The 15,423-nt window shown below is 51.3% G+C and overlaps 1 protein-coding gene across 2 annotated transcripts; it reads left to right on the forward strand.

Moving 5' to 3' along the window:
* The first annotated feature begins 1,646 nt into the window (after positions 1-1,646).
* Positions 1,647-13,898, forward strand: SNX27 (sorting nexin 27). 2 transcript variants are annotated; one of them, XM_032234102.1, is made up of 13 exons: positions 1,647-2,079; positions 6,355-6,586; positions 7,177-7,369; positions 8,628-8,692; positions 8,863-8,967; positions 9,772-9,850; positions 10,763-10,926; positions 11,455-11,544; positions 12,052-12,201; positions 12,320-12,448; positions 12,542-12,607; positions 12,784-12,846; positions 13,660-13,898. In XM_032234102.1, exons 1-13 carry the CDS (start codon positions 1,694-1,696, stop codon positions 13,705-13,707), a joined length of 1,770 nt encoding a protein of 589 aa, XP_032089993.1. In that variant the 5' UTR covers positions 1,647-1,693; the 3' UTR covers positions 13,708-13,898. The 2 variants fall into 2 exon arrangements, with proteins under 2 accessions (XP_032089993.1, XP_032089994.1); XM_032234103.1 differs by having other exon boundaries at positions 1,648-2,079; positions 12,542-12,601.
* Positions 13,899-15,423: the final 1,525 nt, after the last annotated feature.

The raw sequence follows: 15,423 nt of genomic DNA on the forward strand, positions 1-15,423 counted from the left end.
CTGGTTTAGCATTAACTTGGTTCGTTTTTTTTCCTTTTTTTGCATGTCTTCCCCTCGGGAGGATAAATAGAATAGAATAGAATAGCAAAATTGGAAGGGACCTTGGAGGTCTTCTAGTCCAACCCCCTGCCTAGGCAGGAAACCCGATACCGTTTCAGACAGAATGGTTATCCAACCTCTTCTTTAAAACTTCCACAGTGTTGGAGCATTCACATCAGGCCTCATGCAACTAATTTTGTTGTATTTATTTTGTACAAGGACAATTGAAACTCTATGGCAGTGGTTCCCAAACTTTTGGCAACTTTAAGACTTGTGGACTTCAACTCCCAGAGTTCTCTAGCCAGAAGAGCTAGCTGGAGAATTCTGGGCTTTGCAGTAGTCTGGTTTGCCCCCCCCCCCCCCCAAAATCAGGTCCCCAATGGGAACGGATTTTTCAATGCTGCTACACCAGATTGTCCCAAAGGTGCGTCCCCCCCCCCCTCCTGGACTCCACGGGACTTTGTGTGTTTTTTAATTTTATATATATATATACAAATAAAGTATCTAAATCTAAATGTAATACAGCCCAGGTTCGAATCCCAGTAAGGGTATGGCTAGCTGATGAGAGCTAAATAGCTTGAAATAGATCTATACTAGTCTCCCTTTATTTATTTATCAGCACAAATACAACACGTTATTTATATTACAATATATATTTATCTATATTGTAACTCCAAAATATATATTAATATTTTATATATATATATATATATATATATATATATATATATATATATATATATAATTTATATTATTATATATATCCCTTTATCAGCACAAATTAAAAAAAACATATAAATATATATATTTGGTTAAAAAGAAAGAAAACTCCCCAAAATAAAATAAAAAATTGTACATGGTGCCACCGTCCTGGCATTCTCTCTGCCACACAAAACCTAAAATATAACCATATTTTAATTATAAAATATAATTTTATAAAATTATATTTTTTTATAAAATTAAATATAATATTGGTGCTTAACATACACTACTCATTATCACACACCTATAAGATCTATTTCCCCTCCTGGATCTTTTTTTTTTTTGAAGACTTTTCGCTTCTGCTCTCGGAAGATTCCTCAACTCTACCATGAACCTGCAGGACTTGAGAAATCTATATATAGAGAGAGCAGTGTTTCTCAACCTTGGGAACTTGAAGATGTCCGGACTTCAACTCCCAGAATTCCCCCAGCCAACGAATGCTGTAAGCGATTGTAAGCGAATGCTGGCTGGGGAATTCTGGGAGTTGAAGTCCGGACATCTTCAAGTTCCCAAGGTTGAGAAACACTGATATAGAGAGACATCTAATCCGGCGGGCATAAGGACCCAAGCAAGAGACAACAGTCCGACCTTGCCGCCGGGCGCCTGCGCGCTCGCCTCCTACCGCTGCGGCGGTGCCGCGCATGCGTCCCCTTCCTTCCTAGGGTGGGTGTGCGGCTGAGTAGTGGGAGGGGCCCGGGCCGGCTTACGGAAGCCGGCAGAAAGGAAAGAAAGAGGGAAAGGGGGGGGCGTGGCCGGTCGCGTGACAGCGGGGCCGGTCGCACATGCGCGCAGCCGCCGGCGTGCGTGCGTGCGTGCGTGCGTGGGGCGCGCGCGGAGGAGGAGGGGGGGCCCGCTGTTTGAGAGGAGCGGCGGCGGCGGCGGCGGCGCCAAGATGGCGGAGGAGGCGGGCGAGGGGCTTCCGCGCTCGGTGCTGCCGGGCCCGCTGAGGGGCGGCGGGGGAGGCGGCGGGGTCCCGTCGTGCTCGCCCCCCCCGGCGGCGGCGCCTCCCGCCCTCGCCGCCCTCGCCGCCGCCGTTCCCCCGCCGCCGCAGGCCCTGCCCGCCGCCCCCGCCGCCCCTCAGCCGGGCCCGCGCGTGGTGCGCATCGTCAAGTCCGAGTCCGGCTACGGCTTCAACGTGCGCGGGCAGGTCAGCGAGGGCGGGCAGCTGCGCAGCATCCACGGGGAGCTCTACGCGCCGCTGCAGCACGTCAGCGCCGTCCTGGGCGGAGGGGCGGCCGAGCGCGCCGGGGTCCGCAAGGGGGACCGCATCCTGGAGGTGTGAGTAGCCCATCATCCCCTCCCTCCCCCACCGCACGACTGCAGAGCCCATGCTCCCCGCCTCCGAGGGGCGTGGCCCTCCCCCCGTCATCCTTGCCCCGGGAGGACTACAGAGCCCATCCGCCTGGGACCCTAAGCCATCAGGCACGGTCCAGGACTACACTGCCCATGCTCCCCGCCTTCAAGGGGCGTGGCCCTTCTCCCATCATCCTTGCCCCGGGAGGACTACAGAGCCCATCCGCCTGGGACCCTAAGCCGTCAGGCACGGTCTCCCCCTCAGTCCAGGACTACACTGCCCATGCTCCCCGCCTTCAAGGGGCGTGGCCCTCCTCCCGTCAACCTTGCCCCGGGAGGACTACAGAGCCCATCCGCCTGGGACCCTAAGCCATCAGGCACGGTCCAGGACTACACTGCCCATGCTCCCCGCCTTCAAGGGGCGTGGCCCTTCTCCCATCATCCTTGCCCCGGGAGGACTACAGAGCCCATCCGCCTGGGACCCTAAGCCATCAGGCACGGTCTCCCCCTCAGTCCAGGACTACACTGCCCATGCTCCCCACCTTCAAGGGGCGTGGCCCTCCTCCCGTCAACCTTGCCCCGGGAGGACTACAGAGCCCATGCTCTTGGGACCCTAACCTGTCATCCCTAGCCTCCCCATCCATGTTGGTCCAGACTACAGCGCCCATCCTCCCTGCCTTGAAGGGGTGTGGCCCTCCTCCCATCATCCTTAGCCTCCATGCGGGGGGGGGGGGACGGGACGGGACTGCAGAGCCCATGTTCACGGGACACTAACCCATCATCCGTCCCCACCCCGCCAGTCTTTGTCCAGGACTGCAGGACCCATGTGCTTCAGCTTCGCAGGGTGTGCCCCTCCCGCCACCCATCACTTCCCAATCCATGCTAGCCTAGGATAGTAGGACTGCAGAGCCCATCCTCCCTGCCTTCACGGGGGTGTATATCCCCCCTCCCCCCATCGTGCACAGCCTCCCCGTGAATCTTGGCCCAGGAGGAGGGCAGGACTACAGTGCCCATCTGCCCCACCTTCATAAGGTTGTGCTCCTCCCATCCTCCCGACCCAGAATAAGGAGAGGACTACAACACCCATTCTCTCTTCCCCCCCTCCCCCATTATGTGGGTCTGCACAGCTGGACCTCTCCCCCTTTTCTCACAAGAGGGATTACACCATCCATCCTCCCAGAAGGCATGGACTGCCCCTCCCATGGTTCCCACCCCCTAAGCATAATTCTTTAGCACAAGGGTCCCCTGGGATTACAACTCCCATAAGCCTTGCCTGGTTCCCCCTCCCCCCCCCCCGTCTCAATCTTTCCGGGCAGGGTTGAAAGATCCGCATGCCTCATTTCCCCTTTTTAGGCCTCCTATGCTTGGAAGCTTCACGCCCACCAGCTGCAGGGGATGATGGGTGTTGTAGTCCCCGGCCTCTGGAGGGAGGGGGGGGGGCTGACGCTTGATGCAGATTTGAAGGGGGGGGGTTGTTGTCTCCGAGAGCTTTTGCGTGTTGTGAGGTGGAAAGGGGGGTTGCATGTGATGCGTCGTAACTACGAGTCGCCGCCCGCCCGAATTCCGACCACAGGGATTCCACAGCCGTCGTAAATGTGAAAAAACGGTCGCAAGTCTCCCTTTCCCCCCCACCCCCAGCCCCGTCGTTAACTCCGAACGGCCACTAAACCAACTGTTGTCAATCAAGGGCTGCCTGCATAGCTCCTAATTCTGACTACACAACAAAGCAGACCCACAATTGCGTAGGCCAGGCAAGGGCTCTCTGGGCGACAACGATGGGAAAGCCGGATTCGTCCCCAAGTTCTCTCTCCGGGACGCCCCTCCCTTTCTTCGGTTTCCGTTTTGTGGTGCCTGTGTGTGTGTGTATGTGTGTGTGTGTTTGTTTAGTTTCAAAACAGTAGTCCATTGTGGTTTGTTTTTTTTTTAAAAAAAATTCCTTGCTTGCTGTGTGATGTTTCCTGTTAAAATAGCAATTTGTTTGATTCTCTCCGGCACTCCAGCCTCACAGATTCTCCTTTGACATTTGTGTGTGTGTGTGTGTGTGTTTGTGCATGCACACACACAAACACAGACACACACATACCTGCCCTTCCTTGTGTTGTCGGGGAAAAGAATGAGATAAGATAAACTTTGGCTGAGTCCCAGGTTGATTATTTGCACGGCTCTTAACGGGAAGTTGGAGTAAAACGCTGGTGTGGCACTTTCTAGGGAGTCCTCGACTTACAACGGTTCACTTAGCGATTGTTAAAAGTTAACGACGGCGCTGAAAAAAAGGAACCGTTTACCCACTCTTTACGACCGTCCCAGCTGCTTCCCCCCCCCCCATGGTCGCATGATTCGCATTTGGACGCTCGACGGCTGACTCATACTTACGACGGTCGCAGTGCGTGTAATTCCCCCGTCAGCGGGGGGGGGGAAGCCGGATTCACTTAACAACCGTGTGACTAATTTAAGAACTGCATCGATTCCCTTAACAACTATGGCAAGCGAGGCCGTAACACAGGGCTTGAATGTCTCGCTTAGAGACATAAACCTGAGGCTGAATTGTGGGTCATAACCTGAGGACCTGCCTGCAGTTGAATTCTCCAGCCACGGGGCATTTGCATCCAAACCAAAGCAAAACCTTTTACGCATGAATTTTATAAATTTATGCCATTTATTTGTGCGTTTCCTAAAGCCTAGGCCACTTTTAACGCTTGTGGACTCCAACTCCCATCATTCCCGGGCTGGGGGGGATGCTGGGAGTTGAAGTCCACCGCTCTGAGAAGTTGGGCGGCCCTGTTTAAAAGGAAGATTGGCTTGGTTTGTATTGAATGGCGGGCGAACCTTGGAGAGCCTCCCTCTCTAGGAACGAGATGCTCCCAACTCCACGCTCCTGTTTGCAAGCCCCGGAGGCTTCTGGGGGTTGTAGGCATTGCAATCTCTTCCTCCCCCCCCCCCCCTCAGCTTGCAGCCAGGCCTCTGGAGGGGTGGGCTGAAGGCGCCGCTGTCACATGCCGCTCACTCAGCCCCATGCGCTGGCCCTGGCTGGCTGCGTGGAGGAAGTGAGGCCGCCCGGCCGAGGGGAAGAATTTTGAACACAGAGCCTGACTCCGTTTCCTTCCTGCTTTTTCCTTTCCTTGCGACCGGAGGGATGCGCCAGGGCTGAGGAGGGAGGGGGGCACACTTGGGCTGAAGGCCGGGAAGCTCCCCCTGCCCTGTGTCCCGTCATCCTCTGCCTCTCCTCCCTCCCTCTGTGTCTTTCTTTCTTTCTCTTGCCATCTCTTTCTCTTCCTTCCTTTTCCTCCTTCCCTCCCTCCCTCATTTGTCTTCCATCCTCCCTTTCCTCCCTCCCTCCCTCTCTGTGCCTCTCTGTCCTCTATATCTCTATCACTTCTCTTCTATCATCTGTATTTTTCATCTGTCCCTTCCTTCCTTCCCTCCCTCCCTCCTTTCTGTCTTTATGCTATATCTCCTCTATATCTCTCTCTCCTTCCTTCTTTCTCTTTCCTTCCTTCCTTTCTCCCTCACTCCCTCCCTTCCTCCATCCAACTCTTGTCTGTCTGTCTTATCTATCTTCTATATCTGTATCATTTATCTCTTGTCATCTGTATCTTCTATCTGTCCCTCCCTCCCTCCTTCCTTTATTGCTATATCTCCACTATGTCTCTCTCCTTCCTTCCTTCCTTCCTTTATTGCTATATCTATGTCTCCCTTCCTTCCTTCCTTCCTTCCTCTATTGCTATATCTTTTCTATGTCTCTCTCCTTCCCTTCCTTCCTTCCTTCCTTCCTTCCTCTATTGCTATATCTCCTCTATGTCTCTCTCCTTCCCTCCCTCCCTTCCTTCCTTCCTTCTTTCCTCTATTGCTATATCTATGTCTCCTTCCTTCCTTCCTTCCTTCCTTCCTTCCTTCCTTCCTGTCTCTTGCTATATCTCCTCTATGTCTCTCCCTCCCTCCCTTCGGATCACGGGGAGTGTCCCAAAACGGTCCTGAGTCACTTTTTCTAACTCCGAACGGTGTCGTAAGTCGAGGACTGCCCGTATAACCCCTCTCAATCAAGCTCGGTCAACCTTGGGCCACTTGACAAAGGCTTGGACTTCAACTCCCAGAATTCCCCAGCCTTTCCCCCTCCCCCCTCTTTCTTCCTTTCGCTTTTTGTGGCTTCCTCCCCCAACTCCCCCCTCCCCAAACTGCAGTCCAGCCTTGCCCCCCACCCCCACCCCTTGTCGGCCCTGACGGCGCCCCTCTTCCCTTTCCCCCTCTCCCCCCCCCCCCCAGGAATGGCGTAAACGTGGAAGGGGCCACCCACAAGCAGGTGGTGGACCTGATCCGGGCCGGGGAGAAGGAGCTGATCCTGACGGTCCTGTCGGTGCCCCCACACGAGGCCGACAGCCTGGACCCCGGAGACGACTCCCTGGGCCAGTCCTTCTACGACTACACCGAGAAGCAGGCCGTGCCCATCTCCATCCCCACCTACAAGCACGTGGAGCAGAACGGGGAGAAGTTCGTGGTAAGCGCCGGCCGGGCCGGGCCTGGCACCCTTTGCCGCCTTCCCGAGCCCCAGGGAGCCCCCGCAGAGGGATGAAAGGGCCGCATGTGGCTGCAGGGATGCAGGTTGCCGACCCCTGATCTGACCTATTCAAGAGAAGGACAGGGGGGGGGACGGGGGGGGGACGACAGGATGGCAGCCTTCTAATATCTGTGGCGCTGCCCCAAAGAAGAGGGGAGGGTCAACTTATTTTCCAAGGGAAGAAGAGAAGCAATGGATGGAGACTAATCAAGGAGGGAAGCGACCTGGAACTAAGGAGAAATTTCCTGACCGCGAGGACAATTAACCAGTGGAACTGCTCGCCACCTGAAATTGTAGGTGCTCCGTTACTGAAGAGGCTGGACAGGCATTTGTCCCGAATGGTGCACCGTCCCCAGCTCAAGCAGGGGTTGGACTAGAAGACCTCCAGGGTCCCTTCCGGCTCTGTCATTCTGTTAGAGTCCCCTGCTCTGCGGTCCTTTCTCTGTTGGTCCCTTCTCCTTTTCCTTCCTTCCTTGCTGCTGGCTTATATGTAAATATAGACTTATATATCTAAATTCTCCTTTTTCTAGGTTTACAACGTCTACATGGCGGGCAGGCAGCTGTGCTCGAAGCGTTACCGCGAGTTTGCCATCCTCCACCATAACCTGAAACGGGAGTTTGCCAATTTCACTTTCCCTCGCCTGCCCGGGAAGTGGCCCTTCTCCCTGTCGGAGCAGCAGCTGGACGCCCGGAGGAGGGGCCTGGAGGAGTACCTGGAGAAGGGTACGTGGCGGGGCCTTGGCCTGGGGGGGCAGGGGGGCAGCGAGGAGGGAGGGGCGTCCTTCCTTCAGTGCCCCATGGAGGGTTCGCTTAGGGTGAAAGTGTGGCTCGGGGCCACGAAGAAGCCCGGATGCTCAGCTACGTTTCCCTTCTTCTCTCTCGGAATCCCCTCGAAGATGGGCAGCAAATTAATAACAATAGCAATAATAATAATAATAATAATATTCTGACTTTGCAACAAAAATAAAAGTAAACTCATCTTATTTAGAACTGTTTATAAGACATTACTTTAACAGTTCTTAGGTTAACTTGAACGGTTAAGTTGCTCCCAGTCCCCACCTGTGAATTGAATTGAAGATTAAACCTTTAATAATAATAATAATAATAGTAGTAGCAGTAGTAGTACTACTACTACTACTAATAATAATAATATGTGGCATTTGACTCACTGCCACATAGTTGGATCATAAAATGCTTAGAAACAACTGGCATTAGCAAAAATATTACATCCTTTACTGAAAAGGCGATGAAACAATGGAGAACCGAGTTGGCAGTAGGGAATGAGATCTACGGAATGGTTAATATCAAGCGAGGAATTTTCCAGGGTGATTCACTTTCACCTCTTCTCTTCATCATCGCGATGATCCCACTATCAGTAATCTTTAAAAAAAATGAAATTAGGCTACCAAACAGCCAAAGAAGCTGAAAAAATTTCGCATTTACTATATATGGATGATTTGAAACTCTACGGAAAGTCAGAAATAGAAATCCAGTCATTGACAAACACAGTCCGAGTATTCAGCACCGATATTTCAATGCAGTTTGGCATGGAAAAATGCGCCACTGTATCCATAAAAAGGGGCAAGATCACTGCATGTGAGGGCATTGAAATGCCCAATGGCCAATTAATTAAATGCAACGAAAATGGAGCCTACAAATACTTAGGCATTCTGCAGTTGGATAACATCAAGCATGGAGAAGTAAAAACTATTGTCAGGCGAGAGTACACCAACAGAGTTAGGAAAATTTTGAAATCTAAATTGAATGGTGGAAAGACAATCAAGGCCATAAATACCTGGGCAATACCAGTTATAAGATACACAGCTGGTATAGTTAACTGGACACAAGCTGATTTGGACCTTTTGGACCGAAAAACCAGGAAACTAATGACAATGCACTACAACTTTTCAGCCCCCCCCCCCTCGAGGCCCCCACTCCAGTCACAGCTCTCCTTTCTCTCCCCACCCCTCTCCTCCCGCAGTGTGCTCCATCCGCGTGATCGGGGAGAGCGATGTCATGCAAGAATTCCTCTCGGAGTCGGACGAGGTAGGCCGGTCAGAGGGCGGGGCTCTCCCGGGCTGCCACTCCCACCCACATCTGGGTGGACCAAAAGGGACTCCCCCCCCCCTCCTCCCCACCTCCAGCCCCAAGAGGAGATCGCCTTCCTCAGGGGTTCATCCGGGCTGTTCTACACCTCCCCCCCGCCCCCACAATAGAACTTCAACGGGGTTTCCGACGTGGAGCTGCGGGTGGCCCTCCCCGACATCACGACGGTGACCGTCCGGGTGAAGAAGAACAGCACCACCGACCAGGTCTACCAGGTAGGAGGGGGTCCTCCAGGGTTTTTTTTTGGGGGGGGGGCTCCTCTGGGGCTTTAGAGAAGATAGGGGCGCAGGAGGGAACTTGCTCTCCAAAGGACAGAAGCTCCTAATAGGAGATTTGGCTTCTAAAAACGTCCCGGTTTTTAAAATGCATTTCCTTCCTTCCTTCCTTCCTTCCTTCCTTCCTTCCCTCCCTCTTTACTTTTTAATTCCCTCCATCCCTCTTTTCCTTCCTTCCTTCCATTCCTTCTCCCATCCCCTCCCTCTCTCTCCCTCTAATCCTCCCTCCCTATTTTCCTTCCTTCTTCCCTCCCTCCCTCTTTTAATTCCCTCCATCCCTCTCTCACTCTCTTCCTTCCATTCCTTCTTCCATCTCCTCCCTCCCTTTCTCTCCCTCTAATCCTTCCTTCTTATTTTCCTCTATTCCTTCCTTCCTTTCTTCTTCCCTGCCTGCCTGCCTGCGTGTCCTCCCACCCTCTCTTCGTTCCTTCTTCCTTCCTCCTTCCCTCTGTTTCCTTCCTTCCTGCCTCTTTCTCTCCCTCCGTTACCTTTTTATTTTCTTCCCTCTGTCCCTTTTTCCTTCCCTCCCTCTTTTCTTTTTAATTTCCTCCCTCCCTCCTTCCTTCCTTCCTTCATTCCATTCTCTCTTCCCCGCCTGCCTGCCTTCCTCCCTCTCTTCCTCCTTCCCTCCTTTCTTTTTAATCCCCTCCCTCCCTTCCCTCCATTTCCTTCCTTCCTGCCTCTTTCTCTCCTTCCATTACCTTTTCATTTTCTTCCTCCTTCCCTCCCTCCCTTCCTGTCCAGGCTGTTGCTTCCAAGGTGGGGATGGATAGCACCACCGCTAACTACTTTGCCTTGTTTGAAGTCATCAACCATTCTTTCGGTAAGGATCATCCGTTACACGGCAGGCCCCCCTCCTGCCCCCCTCCCCCACCCGCGTCTAGAAAGGTTGCCAGTAGGAAGCCCCTGGGGGGGGGGGGGTCCTTCAGCCATACAAACCAACTGGGTGGCTTGGAGCCAGTCCTCGCCCTCAACCCAGCCCACCTCACAGGGCTGTCGTCCCGGGGGAAACAGGAGGAGGGAGGAATATGAGTTACGTTTCCCCCCCCCTCCCTCCCTTGAGTTATTTACAAAATACCGTATTTTTCAGATTATAAGACGCACCTAAATTTAGAAGGCAAAAACAACAACAAAAGAAGGCTTTTGGCCTTTGCCAACCCCATTTTCGGCTCTTTTGGGGGGCCTTTTTTCTACCCATTTTTGAGGGTTTTTTCAGCCCGTTTTTGAGGTTTTTTTGACACATTTGGGGGACATTTTTGGCACATTTTTGAGGGGGTTTTTGCCTGTTTTTGAGGGTTTTTTCAGCCCGTTTTCAAAGTTTTTCTTGGCCCATTTTTTTCTAAAAGAAATGGGCCAAGGAAAGCCTAAAAAACGGGGAGAAGAAAGCCTAAAAAATGGATAAAAAAGCCCTGAAAACGGGGTGGAAAAAGCAGTGTGGAGGCCCCCAAAAAATGGCCGGGACTTCTGCAAGATTCGGTCTATAAGACGCACAGACATTTTCACCCCCTTCCGGGAGACACAAATGTGTGTCTTATAGTCCGGAAAATGCGGTCATAGGATGAAATTCTAACGTAGATTAACACACGTTTCCTATTGAGGGCAAACCTCGGGGGGGAAAAAACGAGACGCAATTCAGGCTGGCAGGAAGATGGCGGGTGCCCCTCCAGCCCCCTCTGCTGTGGGGACCCGCCTCCACCAACCCCATTTCTCTTCTCCTCCCCCCCCTCCCCCCCAGTGAGGAAACTGGCGCCCAACGAATTCCCCCACAAGCTCTACGTGCAGAATTACACCTCGGCCGTGCCGGGAACCTGCTTGACGATCCGGAAGTGGCTGTTCACGACGGAGGAAGAGATTCTTCTGAACGACAACGATTTGGCCGTCACCTACTTCTTCCACCAGGTGGGATGCCTTCAGGTGACCCTCAGCTACAACCCACTCCAACCCCCTTCCTACGAGGCGTGGGCGTCCCTTCTGGGGCGGGGGGGGGAGTCTAGTGGTCTCGTTTCGGGGATCCGGGCGGGAGGAGCAGAAGAGCGAGGAAGCGAAGGGCGGATCCCTCTGCGAAAGCCCCCCCCCCATTTCCTACGGGGGACCCTCTTGTTGAGCTCTGCTCAGGAAGCCCTCAAGATTCAAAGGAGGATCGAGGGATTCCCCCGCCCCCCATCAAAAGGATCAAGAATGGGGGGGTGAAGGAGCAGAACAAGTCTTCCTACAGGGGGGAGCCGCCACCAGCCAGAGGAAGTTTAAGGGGTCTTCTCCTTCCTTTAGTGTTATTTCCTTCGTCTTCTGACTTTGATCGGCCAGCTTCCGCCATGAGGACTAGAAGCTTGACGCAGTCGTTGGGAAGGAGGGGTTGTAGGAAAGCAGAAACCCCCCTTTTTTTTGTAAAAGTCCCTTGACCCCATGTTTCCCCACCCCCCACCCCAGGCGGTGGACGATGTGAAGAAAGGCTACATCAAAGCGGAGGAGAAATCCTACCAGCTGCAGAAGCTCGGCGAGCAGAGGAAGATGGTCATGGTAAGGTCTTCTCCACTCCCGGAGATTTTGGAGAGTCCGGGACACCTGGCCCATGGTGTATTTCAAAAGGCAACTCGGCTTTTTTTTTCCCTTGAAGAGGTCTCGCTCCTCATTCGAGAGGCTTCTTCAGGTTCTGGCGGAATGGTGGAGAACGGAAGGATTTCTATTCCTTGCAGTCCTCTGGTCTCTCTGAGAGCCGTTGAGGCCGCTTGGAGGTCACCCTCCTCCAGGATTCAGGTGACCCTGAAGGCCCAGGCTAACCTCCAAGCGGCCTCAACCCAAAGGTGGCGCAACAGGGCCGAAACTCACCTCACTTCTCACTCAGTAACAGAAGCTTGGGGCAGTCGTATTTCAAAGACCGCCCGCGGGAGACGACGAGTGGCAAACACATTTCCCAAATGAATTGGTTTCCTTCGCGTTTGTCTTTAAGTTGCAACCCTGCCTGTTGCGGAGAGCTAACTTGGGTTCCCCTCCCCTTCTCCCTCCTCCCCCCTTTCCTCCCGACAGTACCTGAATATGTTGCGGACGTGCGAGGGTTACAATGAGATCGTCTTCCCTCACTGCTCCTGCGACTCTCGCCGGAAGGGCCACGTCATTACAGCCATCAGCATCCAGCACTTTAAGCTCCATGCTTGCACGGAGGAGGGCCAGCTCGAGGTCAGCCATGGGGGGGAACGGGTGGTTGGGTGGGCCCCAACGTCCCCGCTCCCCAACCCTCCAGATCAATCCGGGCAGGGAGACCAAGCTCCCACTGACGCCGCCGGCATCCTTCCAGAACCAAGTCATAGCTTTCGAATGGGACGAGATGCAACGATGGGACACGGACGAAGAAGGGATGGCGTTCTGCTTCGAATACGCCCGGGGAGAGAAGAAGCCACGATGGGTCAAAATCTTCACCCCATACGTAAGCAGAGAGAGAGGGGGCGGCGGAAGGAGGGGTGGTGGTGTCCCAGACCCCTGGAGCTGGGCCTGACTTCGGATTTTTCTCCCCCTGCAGTTCAACTACATGCACGAGTGTTTCGAACGCATTTTCTGCGAACTGAAGTGGCGGAAGGAGGTGAAGGTGGGGGAGGACCAGGAGGGGTGGGGTGGGGAGGGCTGTTGCTGTCCAGTGGGGACCCCTTCCCCTCCCTCCCTCCCCTAGAAGCCAGGCGAGGCCTTCCGCGGAAGACAGGCTCTTGGCACTGGAACTCCCTGCGCCTGGCCTGCCTCAGCTACTCCCGTATCTCCCTTTGAAAGGTGGAAGAGGACGCCACCGACAAGGACAACAAGAATTGCAGTAAAGACAGTCTGTGCAGCAAGGTGAGGCGGGGATGAAGGGTTGGCGGTTTGGTTTTATTTTATTTTATTTTATTTATAGCCCGCCTTTATTATTTGTATCAATAACTTAGGGCGCCAAAGAGATCTAATGCTCTTTCCTCCTCCTGTTTTCCCCACGACGACAACCCTGTGAGGTGGGCTGGGCTGAGCGGGAGGGACTGAGCCAAAGCCACCAGTCAGCTTTCATGCCTGATGGCAGACTCGAACTCACCATCTCTTTGGTGATTGGCCCAAAGCCACCCATCTGACTTCCATGCCTAAGGTGGGACTAGAACTCACCATCTTCTAGTTATCGGCCCAAAGTCACCCAGCTGGGCTTTCATGCCTAAACCAGGAGTTGAACTCCCAGTCTCCTGGTGATTGGCTCAGAGTCACCCAACCAACTTCCATGCCTAAGGCGGGACTAGAACTCACTCTCTCCTGGTGGTTGACTTAAAGTAACCCAGCTGGTTTTCATGTGGAAGGTGGGACTGGAACTCCCAGTCTCCTGGTGATCAGCCCAGGCTTTCATGCCTAAATCAAAACTAGAACTCACAGTCTCCTGGTTTCGGAGGAGCCTTGCAAAGCGAATTGCCAGTTAGATCTTTGGCAGCCTTTCAAGGGAGATAAAGCTGGGTGTTTATCAGCCTTACCCCGAAAGACTTTGGCAGACTTCGGTCGGACTCTTTACAAACTATTTGGGACGCGTTACGGGCTGTGAATGAATATAATTCACAGCCGTTGAAATAAAAAGAGGGTTTTGGGGACTCGTTTTCAGCCTCTTTCCTTCGTTCCCTTCTTCTTTTTCTCTCCCAGAACATCTTCCAGTTAATGCGGACAGAGCAACGAGACATCGCGACTTGAAACCGCCTCGGACAACCGAACCGGAAAGCGTATTATCCCCCCTTTTTTCCCCCCCACACCCCCCACCCCAAAAACCCTTCCTGGAGGGGGAAAAAAATTAACACTTTTCAAAACGAGGAGAAAAGAAAGGAAAGAGAGAAAGAAAGAAAAAAAGGGGAACGGTTTACTGTATTAAACTCATATTAATTCCATTCGTGAATGTCCTGTTAAGCACGGGTGGGTGAGTGGGTGGGGAGGGAGGGAGGGAGGGCAGGGAGACCACCGTGATCCAGAACAAGGTTATGGGGGGCACCCAATTTCTTGTTTCCAGCAATTTTTATTTTTGGGGGGGGGGGTAGCCATTTTTTGAGTCACCTGTTGTGGAAAGAGATGATGACGCGGAACATTTTTTCACCCCCCTGTTTTTCAACTGGATGGAGACCCCCCGTACATCCGTTTGCACTGTCTGAAATATATATGTATGTATGTAAAAAAAAAAACAAATATATATAGAGAGAGACAAGCTTGTCACGCCCGTATCTATACATATAGATATAGATATATAGATATATATAATTTTTGTCATATTGAGGCTGTTACGTTTGAGGGGCTTCTAAATCAAAAGTTTTCCATTTTTACGTCCCACATAGGAGCTCTTGGTGAGGCCCGCAACACAATTTTGAACCCTGTTTTAAAAACCAAAAAATAACAACCCACCCAGATTTTGCCATCTTTTCTTGCGAGGAATTTGGATTTGCTTTAATTTTGCAGGCGCAGAGCAAATTAATTTTGCAGGCGCAGAGCAAAACTCCCAACGCTTTATAAACTTCATTGCAATTTCTACTTTTGGACTCCTGGAAAGAAAAACACTAAATTATCTCTTTTTTTTTCTTCAGCCAGAGAGAAAATCTGAAATGGTAACCTACAAAACGAAAGAAGTGTTAAAACGTCACAAGGGGAAGAAGGGGGAAAGCGAGTATAGATATGTCTATATATCTATCTATATTTAAAGATATAGATATCTATATCTATCTAGGTATCTATCTATCTTTATATATATATAGATAGATATCTATCATCTATCTATCTTTATATATAGATAGATATCTGTCATCTATTTATCTTTATCTATCTATCATCTATCTTTATATATAGATAGATATCTATCATCTATCTATTTATCTTTATCTATCTATCTTTATCTATCTATCTATTTACCTACCTATCTATCTATCTCTCTCTCTATCTATCTATCTATCTATCTATCTCTATCTATCTATCTATCTATATCTATCTATCTATCTATCTATCTCTATCTATCTATCATCTATCTTTATATATAGATAGATCTCTATCATCTATCTATTTATCTTTATCTATCTATCTTTATCTATCTATCTATTTACCTACCTATCTATCTATCTATCTCTCTCTCTATCTATCTATCTATCTCTATCTATCTATCTATCTATCTCTATCTATCTATCTATCTATCTATCTATCTATCTATCTATCTATCTATCTATCTATCTATCTATCTATCTATTCACTTTCCCCCTTCTTCCCCTTGTGACGTTTTAACGCTTCCTTTCGTTTTGTAGGTTACCATTTCAGATTTTTCTCTCTGTGGCTGAAGAAAAAAAAGAGATAATTTAGTGTGTTTTTTCCCAGGAGTCCAAAAGTAGAAATTGCAATGAAGTTTATAAAGCGTTGGGAGTTTTGCTCTGCGCCTGCAAA

This window comes from Thamnophis elegans, chromosome 17, assembly GCF_009769535.1.
Source record: "Thamnophis elegans isolate rThaEle1 chromosome 17, rThaEle1.pri, whole genome shotgun sequence".
Classification (NCBI taxonomy): Eukaryota; Metazoa; Chordata; class Lepidosauria; order Squamata; family Colubridae; genus Thamnophis; species Thamnophis elegans.